This window comes from Lissotriton helveticus, chromosome 3_1 (genome assembly GCF_964261635.1).
Source record: "Lissotriton helveticus chromosome 3_1, aLisHel1.1, whole genome shotgun sequence".
Taxonomy (NCBI): Eukaryota; Metazoa; Chordata; class Amphibia; order Caudata; family Salamandridae; genus Lissotriton; species Lissotriton helveticus.
The window spans coordinates 1,891,248,440-1,891,263,592 of NC_136061.1; the positions used below are offsets into that span (position 1 = coordinate 1,891,248,440).

General features: G+C 46.0%; 1 protein-coding gene across 2 annotated transcripts in view; it reads right to left on the bottom strand.

Annotated features, from left to right (window-relative positions):
• The window catches only part of LOC144823936 (sperm-specific sodium:proton exchanger-like), an 8,804,346-nt gene that overhangs the window by 6,736,083 nt on the left and 2,053,110 nt on the right, over positions 1–15,153 (bottom strand). For both annotated transcript variants that reach the window (XM_078682870.1, XM_078682871.1), the window contains one exon: positions 8,731–8,830. In XM_078682870.1, coding sequence (XP_078538996.1) covers positions 8,731–8,830 — 100 coding nt within the window. The remainder of the gene's footprint in view (positions 1–8,730; positions 8,831–15,153) is intronic.

Sequence of the window (15,153 nt, forward strand, 5' to 3'; positions counted from 1 at the left end):
TTTGTTGTTGTGTCGTCATTTCACTGTGATTGTTATCATTGTTATTAACCCCTTTGGTGCTCATGACAGAATTGTTGCGTCATGAGCATCGGTGCTCCTGTGCTCATGACAGAACCATTCCGTCACAAGAACAGAGGCACTAAAGCCCTCTGCCACAGACATGAGAGGAATTTCCCTTTTTTTTATTGGCCTCGGGAGGTTGGGGAAGAGCTTCCCCAACCTCCCGAGGCCAATTTGCATTTAATGCTGATACCCGCATGGCGAGCTGACGTCATTGCAATGAAAATGAAACGGAAATGAGCCAAGAGGCTAATTTCAGTTTCCCTTTCTACGTGCTTAGGGGGCTATCTCAGCCCCCTGGGCACGTAGAAAGTCAGGAGAGGTATCATTGGAAAGGAGGTTTGGGCAAATTTAGTCTTTCTGCCCCCCCGGGGGGGCAGAAAGCTGACTAGATACCAGGGATTTGTTTTTACATTTTATTTAGGGGTGGGGGCTACCCAATATGGGCATGCCAATACCTCCACCCCTTGGCCATAAAATCACAGTTTTTCTGCCCCCGTGGTGGGGGTGGGGGGCAGAGAGACCACTAGATACCAGGGATTATTTTGAAAATTATAATTAGGGGTGGGGGCTGCATGCCAATGCCCCCCACAAAATTCCAGTCTTTCTGCCCCCCCGGGGGGCAGAAAGCCCACTAGAATCCAGGAATTAATTTTATTATGTAAATTAGGGTTGGGGGTTGCCCAATATGGGCAAGCCGAAGCCCCCAACTCCTCCCTTGCACACTAACAGTCTTTCTGCCCCCCTTGGGTGCAACTGGGGGTGGGAGCCCCCAATCTCCCCCCCGGGGGCAGAAAGCCCACTAGACGTCAGTTTGTTTTTTTGTACGATTAATTTAGGGGTGGGGCTGCCAAAGATCGGCATGCCAATGCCCCCACCCCTCCCCCCACAAAATACCAGTCTGTCTGCCCCCCATGGGGGCAGAAAGCACACTAGACACCAGTGATTCATTTTTTATATACCATAGGGTAGGGGTTGCCCGGAATGGGCATGCAAATGCCCCCAGCTTCCCCCCACTAAAGATTTGCTGCCCCTCCATGAAGAAGATGGGGGCAATGGCCCCTGATCTGCCCCCGGGTGGACAGAACGCCCACTAAGTACCAGGGATACAGACATTCTGCCTCCCTTTGAAGACAGATGGGGCAATAGCCCCTTATCTGCCCCCACCGGGTGGGACAGAAAACCCACTAGCCACCAAGGATTTTTTTAACCAAAAGTTTGGGGTGGGGGTTGCCCCCCCAAAAAGATGGCAAAGCTTTTCTGCCCCCCCAGGAGGCAGCTGGAGGCAGAACGGCTTTGGCATTATGCTGGCTTTTCTATTAGTAGGGGTGGGGGCTTCTCAGAATAGGCATCCCAATTCCCCCACCCCCCCAAAAGAATAGCCACAGTCTTTCTGACCCACCTTAGGGGTATATTGGGATAATAGCCCTCGATTTACCCCCTCCCCAAGGCGACAGAAAGCCCACTAGGCACTGAATTTTCTTCAGGATGTACCTACCTGTAGATTTTGGGCCCTAGCGCAGCTGGAACATAGGGAAAGCTAGCAAACCTGTACATTTTTCTAAACTAGACACCAAGGAGAATCCAGGATGGGGTGACTTGTGTGCCTCTCACCAGGTTCAGTTACCCAGAATCCCTTGCAAACCTCAAACTTTGCCAAAAAACCCACATTTTCCTCACATTTTTGTGGTGAAAAGTTCTGGAATCTGAGCGGGTCCACAAAATTCCACCCACTCCGCGTTCCCAAAAGGCTTCAGAGAAAAATGGTACCTCACTTGTGTGGGAAGGCCTAGGCTTGCAGGGGATTCTGGGTAAGAACATGTCGGAGGATCCACACAAGCCATACCTCCCTTGAATTCCCTGGGTGGCTAGTTTTCAGAAATGTGTGGGTTTGGTAGGTTTCCCTAGCTGGCCGCCGAGCACGGGGCCAAAAACCCAGGTGACCACCCCTTGCAAAACCAGTTAGTTTTGTGGTAGGCAATTATGATGTTGCATCAGTACGTTTTGGGACCTTGCCTGTCGCAGGTACTTGGGCCTCCCACACGAGTGAGGCACCAATTTTATCGGGAGACCTGGGGGAATGATGGGTGGTAGGAAATTTGTGTCAGTCCGGTGATGCCACAACTTTCCCACACAAAAATGTTTTGAAAAAGTGATTTTTTCCAGCTAAATTTTAGCACTGTTCCCTGAAAGGTGCGGGCTTGGGCGCATATGCACCTATGACACTCCGAGTGCGCAGTGTCTTCTATGGAGCACGCACCCACACAGAACATCCCCTGAGAGGCAGGTGTTCATGTTAATCGCAGCGCCCTGTAGAAGCACGATGGGGGCTGCGATCAACATGAAAACTTTTTTAAAAAGCAGACAATCTGACACAGCCGATCTCTATAAAGAAAGGGCACGTTGCGTGTGCTTTCACAATACTAACATATATTAGTGATTGTGAAAGCCACACGTCGTGCTTTTAGGCTTACTGTATGCCTTTTGTTTATAGAGCGCGGCTGCAGGCAGATTGTGTGCCTTTTAGAACGTTTTCATCTTAAATGCAGCCCGTGCATCAGTATGTCGGGTACTGCAATGAACATGAAAACTTTAAAAAAGACATGCAACCTACCGCGCTCTATTAACAAAAGGCATGCAGCAAGCCTTAAAGCACGAAAGACTAATATATGTTAGTGAAAGCGCACATCGTTCTTCTGGACTTGCTGAGTGCCCTTTCTTAATAGAGCATGGCTGTGGGCAGATTGTGTGCATTTTTTAAAAGTATTCATGGTAATTGCAGCGCCTGTCATGCTTCTACACAACACTGCAGTTAACATGTGGGCTTTAAAAAATGCACACAATCTGCCAGCAGCCACGCTCTATTTACAAAAGGAATGCAGCAAGCCCTGGGCTTTAGGTGGTCCGGGTCGTGCCAGTGCTCAGCACCTGCAGTTCTTAAAAGCAGGCGCTGAGATGGGATCCTATCGGGCTCTTCATTTTTGCCCTCACCCTCAGGGTAAATCTTAAATCTGCAGCAGTGCAACTGCTCAAAGCCTTTGGTAGAACTTCAAAGCGACTTGCTATAGTTCTTTCACAGTCTCATCATTTCAGAACTGAAGCATCTTCAATATTAGATTCACCAAAGCCGTAGTTGTTGCTTATTTATCTTATGCAACTAACAACCATTGGCAAAGCTAATAGTCCCGTCTTGTTGTAGATATAATGTTACTTGTTGTATTATATATTGCAAAAACGATTGCAGAATCACAAAGCAAAGTGTATCTGAGCTACAACAGCCTTGTATTGAACCTTCAGGAGGACAGTTTCTCCAGAGCAAGGTAAGTCTGCAGTTTTTGTTACACTCACATATTCTTCTGATGACTGTCTCTGTAGTGGACTTTAATCTTTACATGTCCACCTGAGATTCCCGTTCTGTTTGACTGCGGGGTAAGAGGGTGCCTCTGGGGACCTCGTGCCAACTGTTGCCAAAAGCACTGTAAGTCTCACGCAGAGGATCATGCTTTGTTTCCAGCTGTTGCACCAAGTGTTTCTTGGACAGTTATCTGGCTCTTTCCTGAAATAATTCTTCAGAAGAGTAAACATTTTGGAAGCAGTTGTGAAACCGACGACAATTCCACAAAAAAGGGACATGAAATATTAGTATTAGATTTTTTTCAGCTAAAGTAAAGGTTTTGTTTTGTTTGTATGATAAGCCACCACAATCTCCAAGTCGCGCTTTACATAGACTAAGAAATGGTGCATTCAAAGAGCTATTGGTATAGAAATCAGTAACGCATTTGAGAAGGGACGGGTTGAGATTTAAAGTAAAATAAAATAAACAAAAGTTACTCCAGTCAAGCATTGAGACATTGCTGTCCATTTTGGGTGTTGTGATTTCTGTCTCTCCCCCAGCAAGACATACACACAAATCTACCAGGAGGGACTGCCTCCCTATGAAAAAATATGTGCACCATCCCACTCCTTGCCTCAGGTCCCCTTTGTATGTTTGTATCCCTTAGAGCATACTTGTTCTTTTGCTCCGTTATAAGGGATAGGAGTCAATGAGAGGTGGTGACAAAGCTGATGGTTGGATGAATTGTCTATAAAGCTTACTGTCCCAGTGCCCAGTGTAGCTGTAATCAGGGCAACTGGTGGAATGGCAACAGCATAGAGGGGTAACAGTGGCTCCTTGCACGCAAGTTATGCTTTTCAATCAGGTTAGCAGTGCTTACAGTGGAGCATATGTCTAAATGTAGGATTGAAATGCAAAACCCCCCTCAACTGGGGACTTTAACATAAGTGTTTTCAAATAAATGCCGAATTCACGATGGAGACACAAGCCCAACAATTGGCAGGTTCATGCTTTGGAATTTTAAGATCCCCAAGGAAATTCTTACAGATGCTATCTTTAACTACTAGAAGGATAGTTGTGCAGAGTTTTATATAAAAAATATATATATTTATAAATCCTTCCCTCTTCTATCCCTCCACTATTCTTTTCAATCCAAATAACAGACTAACATATCCACCACTCAAATTACTTTCATATTTCACTATACTAATTCAACATTAATCCTTTATGGGTTCCGGAGTAGTGGGCTACTCACAAAAAAACTGCTTGAATACCCCATCAGGGGTAGCAAGTGCTATATAAATGCAATTACAATACAATACAATATATCTAGATGCAATGACAGAGGCAGCACAATAACAATCGCGTGGCACACTATGCTAAGCACAGATTTTTAGCAGAATGTTTTTAAGCCACACACTTAATTACATCAGTCAAGCCCTTTGAGAGACCCCCCAGTTTTTTTCATCTCACTTAAGCCTGAACAAGCCTAAAAGCACCATGTGTGCTTTCAGAATAACTAACATATATTAGTGATTCTAAAAGCAGGCGTGGTGGATTTCTATGCACATTCCTCCCCCTGTGTATCCAGGAAACCATCTTCAGAACTGATAAATAAACTAATGATTGATTTTCAGTTCTGAAGAGTGGAGTGACCCCCTACCCGTCCCCCATAGAGCCAGCTCTATTCGGCAGAAAGTCTTGCCCTGCTTACCTTGAATAATTCTTAAACAGATTGTTGCAAACAGCATTTTCTTTTAATTTATTTTAAATCTGGGTAAGGTGTGAGAGTCGTTTAAAGACATTTTATGACAAATTTGTTATTGTTTCATGCAACATCCATAAAAAATATTCTTTTAGATCCAAACTGGATCTCAGATATGAGAAATGGGGTGATGTCACAGTGATTATTTGCAGTAGTATTAGTGAGCTTCTTCTGTATTACAATATTGTAGTTACACATCACTATCCCTGAATAATAACTATAAACGCATTTAGAATTTGAACCTGTGTGTCTGTGCACCGTTTGTGATCTGGCCAAAGAGGACATGAGAGAGCTGAAACTGAATCATAAACTGAAAGGTGATCCGCAAAGGGGCCCCCTAAATACGTTTGTCCCAGGGCCGTTAAAATCCTTAAGATATCCCTAAGCTGTGCCTGTGTAGTTAGTTAGGAAAGCAGAGGTTCACTGGTGCTATGGAATGAGGCAGGTTGCCCCGGTTTCCTAATATACATTAGTGTAACTTTGTCGTAGTTGTCGATGCTCTGCATTGCACCTGTTCATTTCCAACATGACAGAACCAGTGTTTACCAGTCACCAAACAAAGGCCTTCCCAGGGCCAGACTGGCTGTAGCAGGCATTAGGCGTTTGCCCGGCTGACTGGAAGGGTAGGGGCCAGTTCAGGAGCAGGGGGGGCCGGTGTTGTTACTGGGGGCAGTTTTGCAGTGACGCTCCAATATCGGCCCCAGCAACAAAAGCAGCAGTGCTTGGGACCAGTTTTGTTCAGCAGTAGTGCTTAACACTTGCCCCCCCCCCCCGTTCCGTAAAAATTGCCAGGGCCGCTTTGCGTTCCCAGTCCGGACCGACTGCCCCGTCAAGCGGGCCTCCGGCATTCCAGTACCTAAGTCAGTTATCTGTACAATCAAGCAAGAACGCCTCTAGCTGAAACCTCACGCGCGGCTGGGTTCTTGGCGCACAGAGCCATGGCTGCAGCGCACAGAGACCGTACACTGCTGTACACAGAGAATTTTTTTTTAGAGGGAACAGTGCCCACTAGTAATCATGGCTTTGCGGTTTGTGGACTGTTAGATTTGGGTGTCTCTAGTTGGCACAGGTAGGTACTTGTGACTAATAGGGACTCTTGCCTCTAGTCAAGGATAAGGGGATACACTCCTAAAATAACCCCTGCTCACCCCCTTGGTAGCTTGGCACGAGCAGACAGGCTTATCTCAGAGGCAGTGTGTAATCATTTGTGACCACATACAGTAATCAAGTGACAACACTACAGATGGACATTATATAACAAAAATAAGTATTATTTATATAGATTTAACACAAGACCATAAACGACAAAAATCCACAATACTGTACTTAAAATGGTAGTATTAGCTTAGTTCTGTTCTGTTCTTAAAATGCGACACTTTGAGTCAATGTACATTACGATGCATTACGCTTCCACAACACAAGTGTTGCAGCGATGAAAATGCGGCAATGTTCCGGTGCAAAGAAATAAAGACGTGATGATCTTCCAGATGTGGCACGCTTCTCCGAGGTTGCGAAAAGTTTCGATTCGATGCGTCCGCTGCAGTGGCAACACCCTTGTTCCGCGATGCGACGACAACAGCTTCGGCTGCGACACTCTTTTCCGACGTTGCAAGACTCTTCCGCATAATACGGCAACTACAACGGCGGCATTCAAGATGCGACGGCATCAGCTCCGATGGCGGCACGCTTCTCCATGAATGCAAGGCGCTTTTCTTGATTCGGTGCAATACGACAGCTACAGCGGCGACAGCAGCAGCAGCGAAGGCGACGCGCTTACTCTTCATTGCGAGACACTTCTCTCGATGTGGTGCAATTCGACAGCTACAGCGGCGACATCCACAATATGACGGCAGCAGCAGCAACGGTGACATGCTTCTTCCTCTTGAGTCGCGCTTCCAGCTCCTTGCAACACGCAGTCTCTCTGAAGGCCCAAAGCAGCAGCAGGCACTTCCAAAAATCTTTGGGGAACTGGGGGTTGAAGTCTGTTGTCCCTGAGACTTCAGCAGGAGGCAAGCTCTGTTCCAAGCCCTTGGAGATCCTCACAAGTTGATGAAAGTACACAAAGTCCCTTTCTCCTCTCTTTGGCAGTCAGGCAACCACTGCAGGCCAATCCCCCAAGCAGCACTTCAGCTTAGGGATAGTCTCTCTCTTCTGGTTCCACTCCTCAGCAAAGGTTTCTTCTTGTTTGTCCAAAAGTGATCTAATTTCTTGGGATCAAGGTCCCAATATTTATACCCCACATCCTTTGTCCTCTGAGGGCAGAGGGGCCTTTACCCAGTCCACACCATTTCTGGAGCACTCTGTTGACATGACTCCTTCTTTCCTTTCACAGTGCAGGGCAGAAACATCAGACGCCCCACAGGAGGTGGAGCCAGCATTGTGGAGGAAAAGCACAGCCCTGGAGCACTTTGTTGACATGATTCCTTCTCTTCTTTCACAGTGCAGGGCAGAGACATCAGCCGCACCCCAGGAGGTGGAGCCGGCATTATGGAGGGAAGGCCCCCCCTATTCAGGTCCCAGGTGCAACTCCTCCCTCCCATCAAGATGCAGATCTCTCTATTCACAACTGGGCTGACTCATTCTGTCTCCTGGAGTCCCCCAGCCCTGTCTCTCAAACTCCAGACAAGGAATACACAACCTAGCAGAGGCAGGCTTCGATAGTTAGACAAGAAAATACCTACTTTCTAAAAGTGGTATTTTCAAACACAGAATGTTAAAACCAACTTCACTAAAAGATGTATTTTATCATTCTAAGTTCAGGCATACTAAACTCAAATTTCTACCATGTTCCCTGAGTCAGTTAGGATTATATGATGCAATAATCTAACTGCCCATTCCGGCTTATGGAGAACAGGTAGCGTTGCAATAGTGAAAATCGAAAATGGCTGTAATTCACTATTAGGACATGCCACACACACGAGGGCATGTCCTACCTTACACATACAATGCACCTTGCCCTTGGGCCTCCAATAGGGGTTTGTGATATGAAGAAAAGGAAAGGTTTAGGGACTGGCAGGTGGGTGCACATGCTCAGTCAACATGGCAGTACAAGACCTAACAAACCTGAGACACACTTTTACAGGCCGCTTCTGTGGGTGGCACAACCAGTGCTGCAAGCCCACCAGCAGCATTTGGTTTACAGCTCCTGCGCACTCCTGGTGCACTGTACTAGGGTCAGACAGGTAAACCTAACCAGTCAATCATGGAATCACCAAATCATACATTAATTTACAATAGGGAACACTTGCACTGTGGCACTGGACACCAGTGGCACAGTGCCCAAAGCATCTTACACCAGCAAAAACACGAGGCAACAGCAAAAATGAAAGGGAGACCCAAGCCAATGGTGCCAGGTCTAACACGGACAAACTGACATTTTCTGACCATATTGGAAACAATGCAGGCATTGTGCTTTCTCAGTTGATTGATAAAAACATCACTATTGAAAACGTTCACAGAAGCAACTTAGACATTTATACCAAAAAATAATGTTTAATCAGACATATGGAAATTGTGTCCATGTGACAGATGGTATTTTCAAAATCAACTAAAATAAAAGCAATTTACTCACCGACGAAAGAAGGCATAGGTTCCAGGATTAAAATTTGCGACATCTAGAGTAATGCCCAGAATGATAGTAGCAATAACTCCTGACATTCCACCCCATTCAGCTATAGATAAAGAAAAGGAAATTCCTATTAACCTAGAAAATGAACTGGTACGGGCTGCTTAAATGCCTTTTTTATTAAAAAACGTGTTTACTTTCTTTTCTTTCATATTTTGCAATCAAATCAAATCCATACAGAACTGTGCCCTTATTCAAACACTGTAGCACAGCGTTTCTTACCCGTTTAACTTCTGTGGACCCTCACTTAGTCATTGCTGGAATCTACGGACCCCCATTGAGTCATGAATGGAAGCCAGGACCCCGGCCAAAGCGAATTCTTGGTTTTAAATTTAAAGCAATACACAGTAATACAGAAACAAGTATACACCAAACAAATTCACAAATGATTGCATACTGACTTTCATTTACAAACAAATAAAAATAATAATTCGAATGTTCGTGGAATGGTTGGAGCTTTTCTAAATGCTTTTTTAAATACTAAAACACGAAGTTATATGCTTAACTCTAGAATTTCACATTGTCTTTGTTGCACCTAATACCTGCTCTCTTATTCGTGCTTCAATTGGGGCTACCCATCATCCACACTGTGTTACGTTTGCTGTATTTGCGCTGCTCTAACAAAACATGATAGATAAGCATACCAACTACATTTTAAACCTCCAATTTAAGGTGTCTTCACATTTACAGCAATGTAATTTTTTTATTTATATACACTTTACACCTTCCATACAGTCGTGGACCCCCAGTGTAGGAACAGCTGATGTAGCACATGAACAACTAAACCCAGGGCACGAGTCGGGGTACCACGCGGGTGGACGGCATCCCCCCACTTATTTCCGAGGGTTTTTCAGGGTGGACGCCGTCCACCCTGCTAAATCAAAACCGCGTCCACCATTAAAAAAACGGGAGCGCGGCGCGCACAAAGTAAATAAAGCATTTCCGTAATTTGAACCGGGCACAGCTTGCCCCCACCTCCCTTCTTGACTCCGAGGCTGTATGAAAGCTCCGACCCCCAGCAGCAGCAGCACTGTAGAGGCACAGCGGGATGGCAGCCCTCACACCTCCAGCCCTTGATGAGCTGTTAAGAGGTGCGTGAAGGTGACAGAGGGAGGTGCTGCAGGTTCAGGAGCAGGGCATCCATTCGCATGCAAACAGCCCTGAATGCGTCTTGTATCTGCTATTTAGAGGGGGGCTCACACATCCATTTCTACCCAGGGCCCCAAACATCCTAGACTCGGCCAGATTACACCCCTGATTACACCGAGGCAGCACCTGCTTCTCTTCACCGAGCTTAATTACTGTCCCTAATTTGTAAGCAAACCTCGGTTCTTCAAACATGCATAATGTAATACAATAAAGAAATGGCACAATCGCACCCACACTGATGAACAAAGTATGGAGGACAATCAGTTCAATCAGTTCTCTTAGAGTATCTCCTGTAAGTACTGTACATCACAGTGGGGGATGGCATTTTGGACATAGAGCCTGTCTTCTCGTTGTCTTGTGCAGGAGGGAGCGAGAAGCCCAAGATGATACTAGAATACTGCATGCCCACCCTGGTGGATCCTGTTCCCTCTCCTGTGATGGCTCCTGCCCTCCCCTCAGTGATGCTCCTGTCCCCCCATGTTGTGGCTCCAGTCCACCCCCGCCTGTGATGGCTCCTGTCCCCCCATGTTGTGGCTCCAGTCCACCCCCGCCTGTGATGGCTCCTGTCCCCCATGTTGTGGCTCCAGTCCACCCCCGCCTGTGATGGCTCCTGTCCCGCATGTTGTGGCTCCAGTCCACCCCCGCCTGTGATGGCTCTTGTCCCCCCCTGTGGTGGATCCTGTCTCCGCCCTGGGTGGCTTCTGTCCCAGTCCTGGAACGGCCCCTGCAGCGAGGGTGAAGTTCTTGATGGGCCTCTTCTCAAAAGGGCTCAGCTCAAATTAATATGGAAAGGTGGGCGAGTGAGTAAGTGAAGGGATGTGTGAATGGCTGGATGAATTAGTGAAAGGGTGAATGGATGAATGAAAGATTGAATAAATGGATAATGAGAGAGGATAGATGGATTGATGAGTGAGGGGAAGGATGGAGAGAAAATGTAAATAGCTGGATGTATGGGTGGAAGGGTAGCTGGATGATTGATGAGGGGAAAGATGGATGAGGGGAAGGATGAGGGATGGAGGGGAAGGATGGATGAGGGGAAGGATAAATGGATGAGGGGAAGGATAAATGGATGAGGGGGAAGGATGGATGGATGGATGGAGGGGAAGGATGGATGGATGAAGGGCAGGATAGATGGATGGGATGGGTGGATGGGTGAGGGGAAGGATGGATGAAAGGAAGGATGGATGAAGGGAAGGATGAAGGATGGATGGATGAGGGGCAGGATAAATGGATGGGATGGATGGATGGGTGAGGGGAAGGATGATGGATGAGGAGATGGATGGATGGATGGATGGAGGGGAAGGATGGATGGATGAGGGGCAGGATAAATGGATGGGATGGATGGATGGGTAAGGGGAAGGATGGATGGATGAAGGGCAGGATAAATGGATGGGATGGAAGGATGAGTGAGGGGAAAGGATGGATGGATGACAGGAAGGATGGATGAGGGGATGGATGGATGGATGACGGGAAAGGATGGATGATGAGGGGAAGGATGGATGGATGGGTGAGGGGAAGGATGGATGAAAGGAAGGATGGATGAGGGGAAGGATGGATGGATGACGGGAAAGGATGGATGATGAGGGGAAGGGTGGATGGATGGATGGATGGATGATGAGGGGAAGGATGGATATATGGATGGATGATGAGGGGAAGGATGGATGGATGGATGATGGGGTGGGTGAAAGGATGGATGATGAGGGGAAGGGTGGATGGATGGATAATGAGGGGATGGATGGATTGATGATGAGGGAATGGATGGATGATGAGGGGGTGGGTGAAAGGATGGATGGATGATGAGGGGAAGGATGGATGGATGATGAGGGGAAGGATGGATGGATGATGAGGGGAAGGATGGATGGATGGATGGATGATGAGGGGAAAGGATGGATGGGTGATGAGGGAAAAGGATGGATGGATGATGAGGGGAAGGATGGATGGATGATGAGGGGGAAGGACAGATGGATGGATGGATAGATGATGAGGGAAAAGGATGGATGGATGATGAGGGGAAGGATGGATGATGAGGGAAAAGGATGGATGGATGATGAGGGAAAAGGATGGACGGATGATGAGGGGAAGGATGGATGGATGATGAGGGGATGGATGGATGGATGATGAGGGGAAGGACGGATGGATGGATGGATGGATGATGGGTGTGTGAAAGGATGGATGGATGGAGAGTGGGTGAAGGGATGGATGGATGGGTGGGTGAAAGGATGGATGGAGAGTGGGTGAAGGGATGGATGGATGGATACGTGGGTGGGTGAAAGGATGGATGGATGGATGATGAGTGGGTGGGTGAAAGGATGGATGGATGGATGATGAGTGGGTGGGTGAAAGGATGGATGGATGAGTGGGTGGGTGGATGGGTGAAAGGATGGATCAGTGGATTGGATGGTGGGTGGGTGAAAGGATGGATGAGTGGGTGTGTGGATGGTGGGTGGATGATGGGGGGTAGGTGGATGTGTGAATTGATGGATGGATGGATTGATAAGTGCAAGGGTGAATGAATGGACATATGAGTGAAAGGGTGGGTGTAAGTATGGATGAGTGAGTGAAAGGGAGAGTAGATGGACAAAAGGATGAATTGATGTGTGAAGGAGTGAAATGATAGATGGATGAGTGATAGGGGCAATGGATGGATTCATGAGTGGATGAGTAGATGGATGGATGGGTGGGTGGATGGATGGATGGAAGGAAGGAAGGCTAAGTGAAAGGGTCGATGGAGAGAGAAAGGGAGGATGGATGGATGACTAAAAGAGTGGATGGGTGGAAGGATTAGTAAGTGAAAGGATGGCTGGATTGGTGAAAGGGTAAATGGCTGAATGGGTGAGTGAATGGATGGATGGGATGAAGAGTGGATGGATAAGTGTACAGATGGATAGGGTGAAAGGGTGGATGGATAATGGAGGATGAGTGAAAGGATGGATGAGGGGATGGATGAAGGGATGGATGAGTGAAATGATAGATGGAAGGATACATGATGGATAGGTTTGCAAATGGTTGAATACTTTTGGAAATGGCTGGGCTTACTTATATACTATTGCACAACCTCTGATGTGTCTGTAAAACGTACCTATTGTCCTAAAGTTTTGTCCTGAATTTTGACCTCCTGTCCTGAATTTGTGTCCTGAATTTTGACCCTTTGTCCTGAATTTTTACACTCACCGTCCTGAATTTGCACCAATGCCAGTTGGTCACCCTAATTCTTTGTGCGGTAGAACCAAGGCTCTTTAACACAGCAGCATGAGAGTGACGAGAGAGAAACCTGGCAGAGTGCTGCCAAAGAGCTCTCCCACTCAGAATATTTCATTATTCAAGTGATCGTGAACAATTAGGGGTAAACTGAGATGTGAAAAACTAAACACAATGCGATGCGGCTGCACGAGACTTGAGGAGTTAATTAAGTATTAGTACTAGCAAGTGTGCTGTAAGTTAAATGAAAACATTTTACATGCACTGTGCGCCTCGTGCGTGTAGAATCAGAGTCCCACTAGACCCGGCCCTGCCAATTAAGTGCCGGCGCTAAGCACTGGCACAAATTACGCCCTGCATTGAACAATTGACACCAGGCTACAAAATGTAAGTAGTATGATGGTGTACCCTTGTGTGTTCTTCCGTGTGTCGCTGTTTCCACATGGAATGTTTAATGATGACAGCAACGCCCCCTTCTAGTTTGTGTTGTTGGTCTGAATTGTATAATTTTGTGGAATGGGGAGGTGTAGGATGGTGCTGGATTGTTCATTTAAACATGACTCCATGATGACGTCTGACTTGGCATTACGTATGTCAGTATATTTTTAATTTAGGCTCAATCCTGTCAGTGTTTGGATAATTGCACTACTGGATAGGGGGGCACAAAGTTTTGCAAAGGTTCTGCCCGCTTTCTTCAAGGGGTCCCCACAAAATGACATCATGAGCTAGGCCCACCCCGATTTTATAGTAAGTAGTCTCTGTAAAGGGGGAAACAACCATTACAATGCATGAGTCATAATCGGCCCTTTTTTTAGGAACTATCACAAAAATAAACAGTATTAATACAAAGTAAAGCAATGTTTATATTTTGTTGCACTGAAGTAAATTAAGGCAAATAAGTCAAACTAAAATATACCAAAACTAAATACATTTCCTAAAATAAATAGAAATAAATAAATCTGCTAAAATAAATACAATGGCCAGTTAATATATCTAAAATTTAGGCATTGACCCAAGCTAATGCCCCGGCAGCTCCATTGTCTTCAGCCAAGATTCCCAATGTTAGACTAATGTTCTGATTTGTTACCTTTGCTGCAAATTGTAAAGCGTTCTGATATCCTTCGGGATCAAGTTCGCGCTATATAAAACTTTATAAATAAAATAAATAAATCTAGCCACAGCTAGAGAGAGGCAGCTGGGACAAAACTATTTAATACAGAGTCGCTAGTTTACAATAGGTGGGGAGATAACATATAACACTCATCAATAGAATAACGTGAATATGGAGCCCTACTGTGTGTAATAGTCATTATCGAGTGTGGGAAGCAGCCTCTCTGGGAACCTGTAATGTATACTAAATCTTGCAGTCAAACTTTCCTGTAGCGTTTTGAAAATGTGTTCATGTCACCTTCGCCAAACTTCATCCACATTTGGGCTGCTAATTCCTCCATGCAGGGACCTTAAGTCACAGGCTTAAGTACCAAGCAGCTTCAATTGTTAAATCTTGCATTATATGCAAATGATAGATCTGCCTTACATGTGATGTCACTTCCTGCTGTGATGCCACTTCCTGTTGTGATGTCACTTCCTGTCGTGATGTCACTTCCTGTCGTGATGTCACTTCCTGTGACCACGCCTACCTTGGAGAGTCCCCCCACTTCTTTTTTTAGGACTTGTGCCCTGTCTAAACCTGATTTTACGCAGCTCCCATTGTTCCTATAAGATTAAGTGCCAACAGTTGGATGGATTAGTGAGAGCATAAATGAATAAATGAGCAAATAAGTGCACAGATATTGAATGAGCGCAACGATAAATAGGTAAGTGTATTTCTGGATTGCTGGATAAATGGGTTAATGCCTGAATGGATGCAATCTTATAGGCTCATGCACACATATAGGTAGACATAACGTTAAGAGATTAACAAGAATCACCACTGTGTCAAGAATGGACACTAAATATAAAGAATCACCACGTTTAAGCGACCATGAATGAGCATTATACCATAATCTACAATGTCACAAG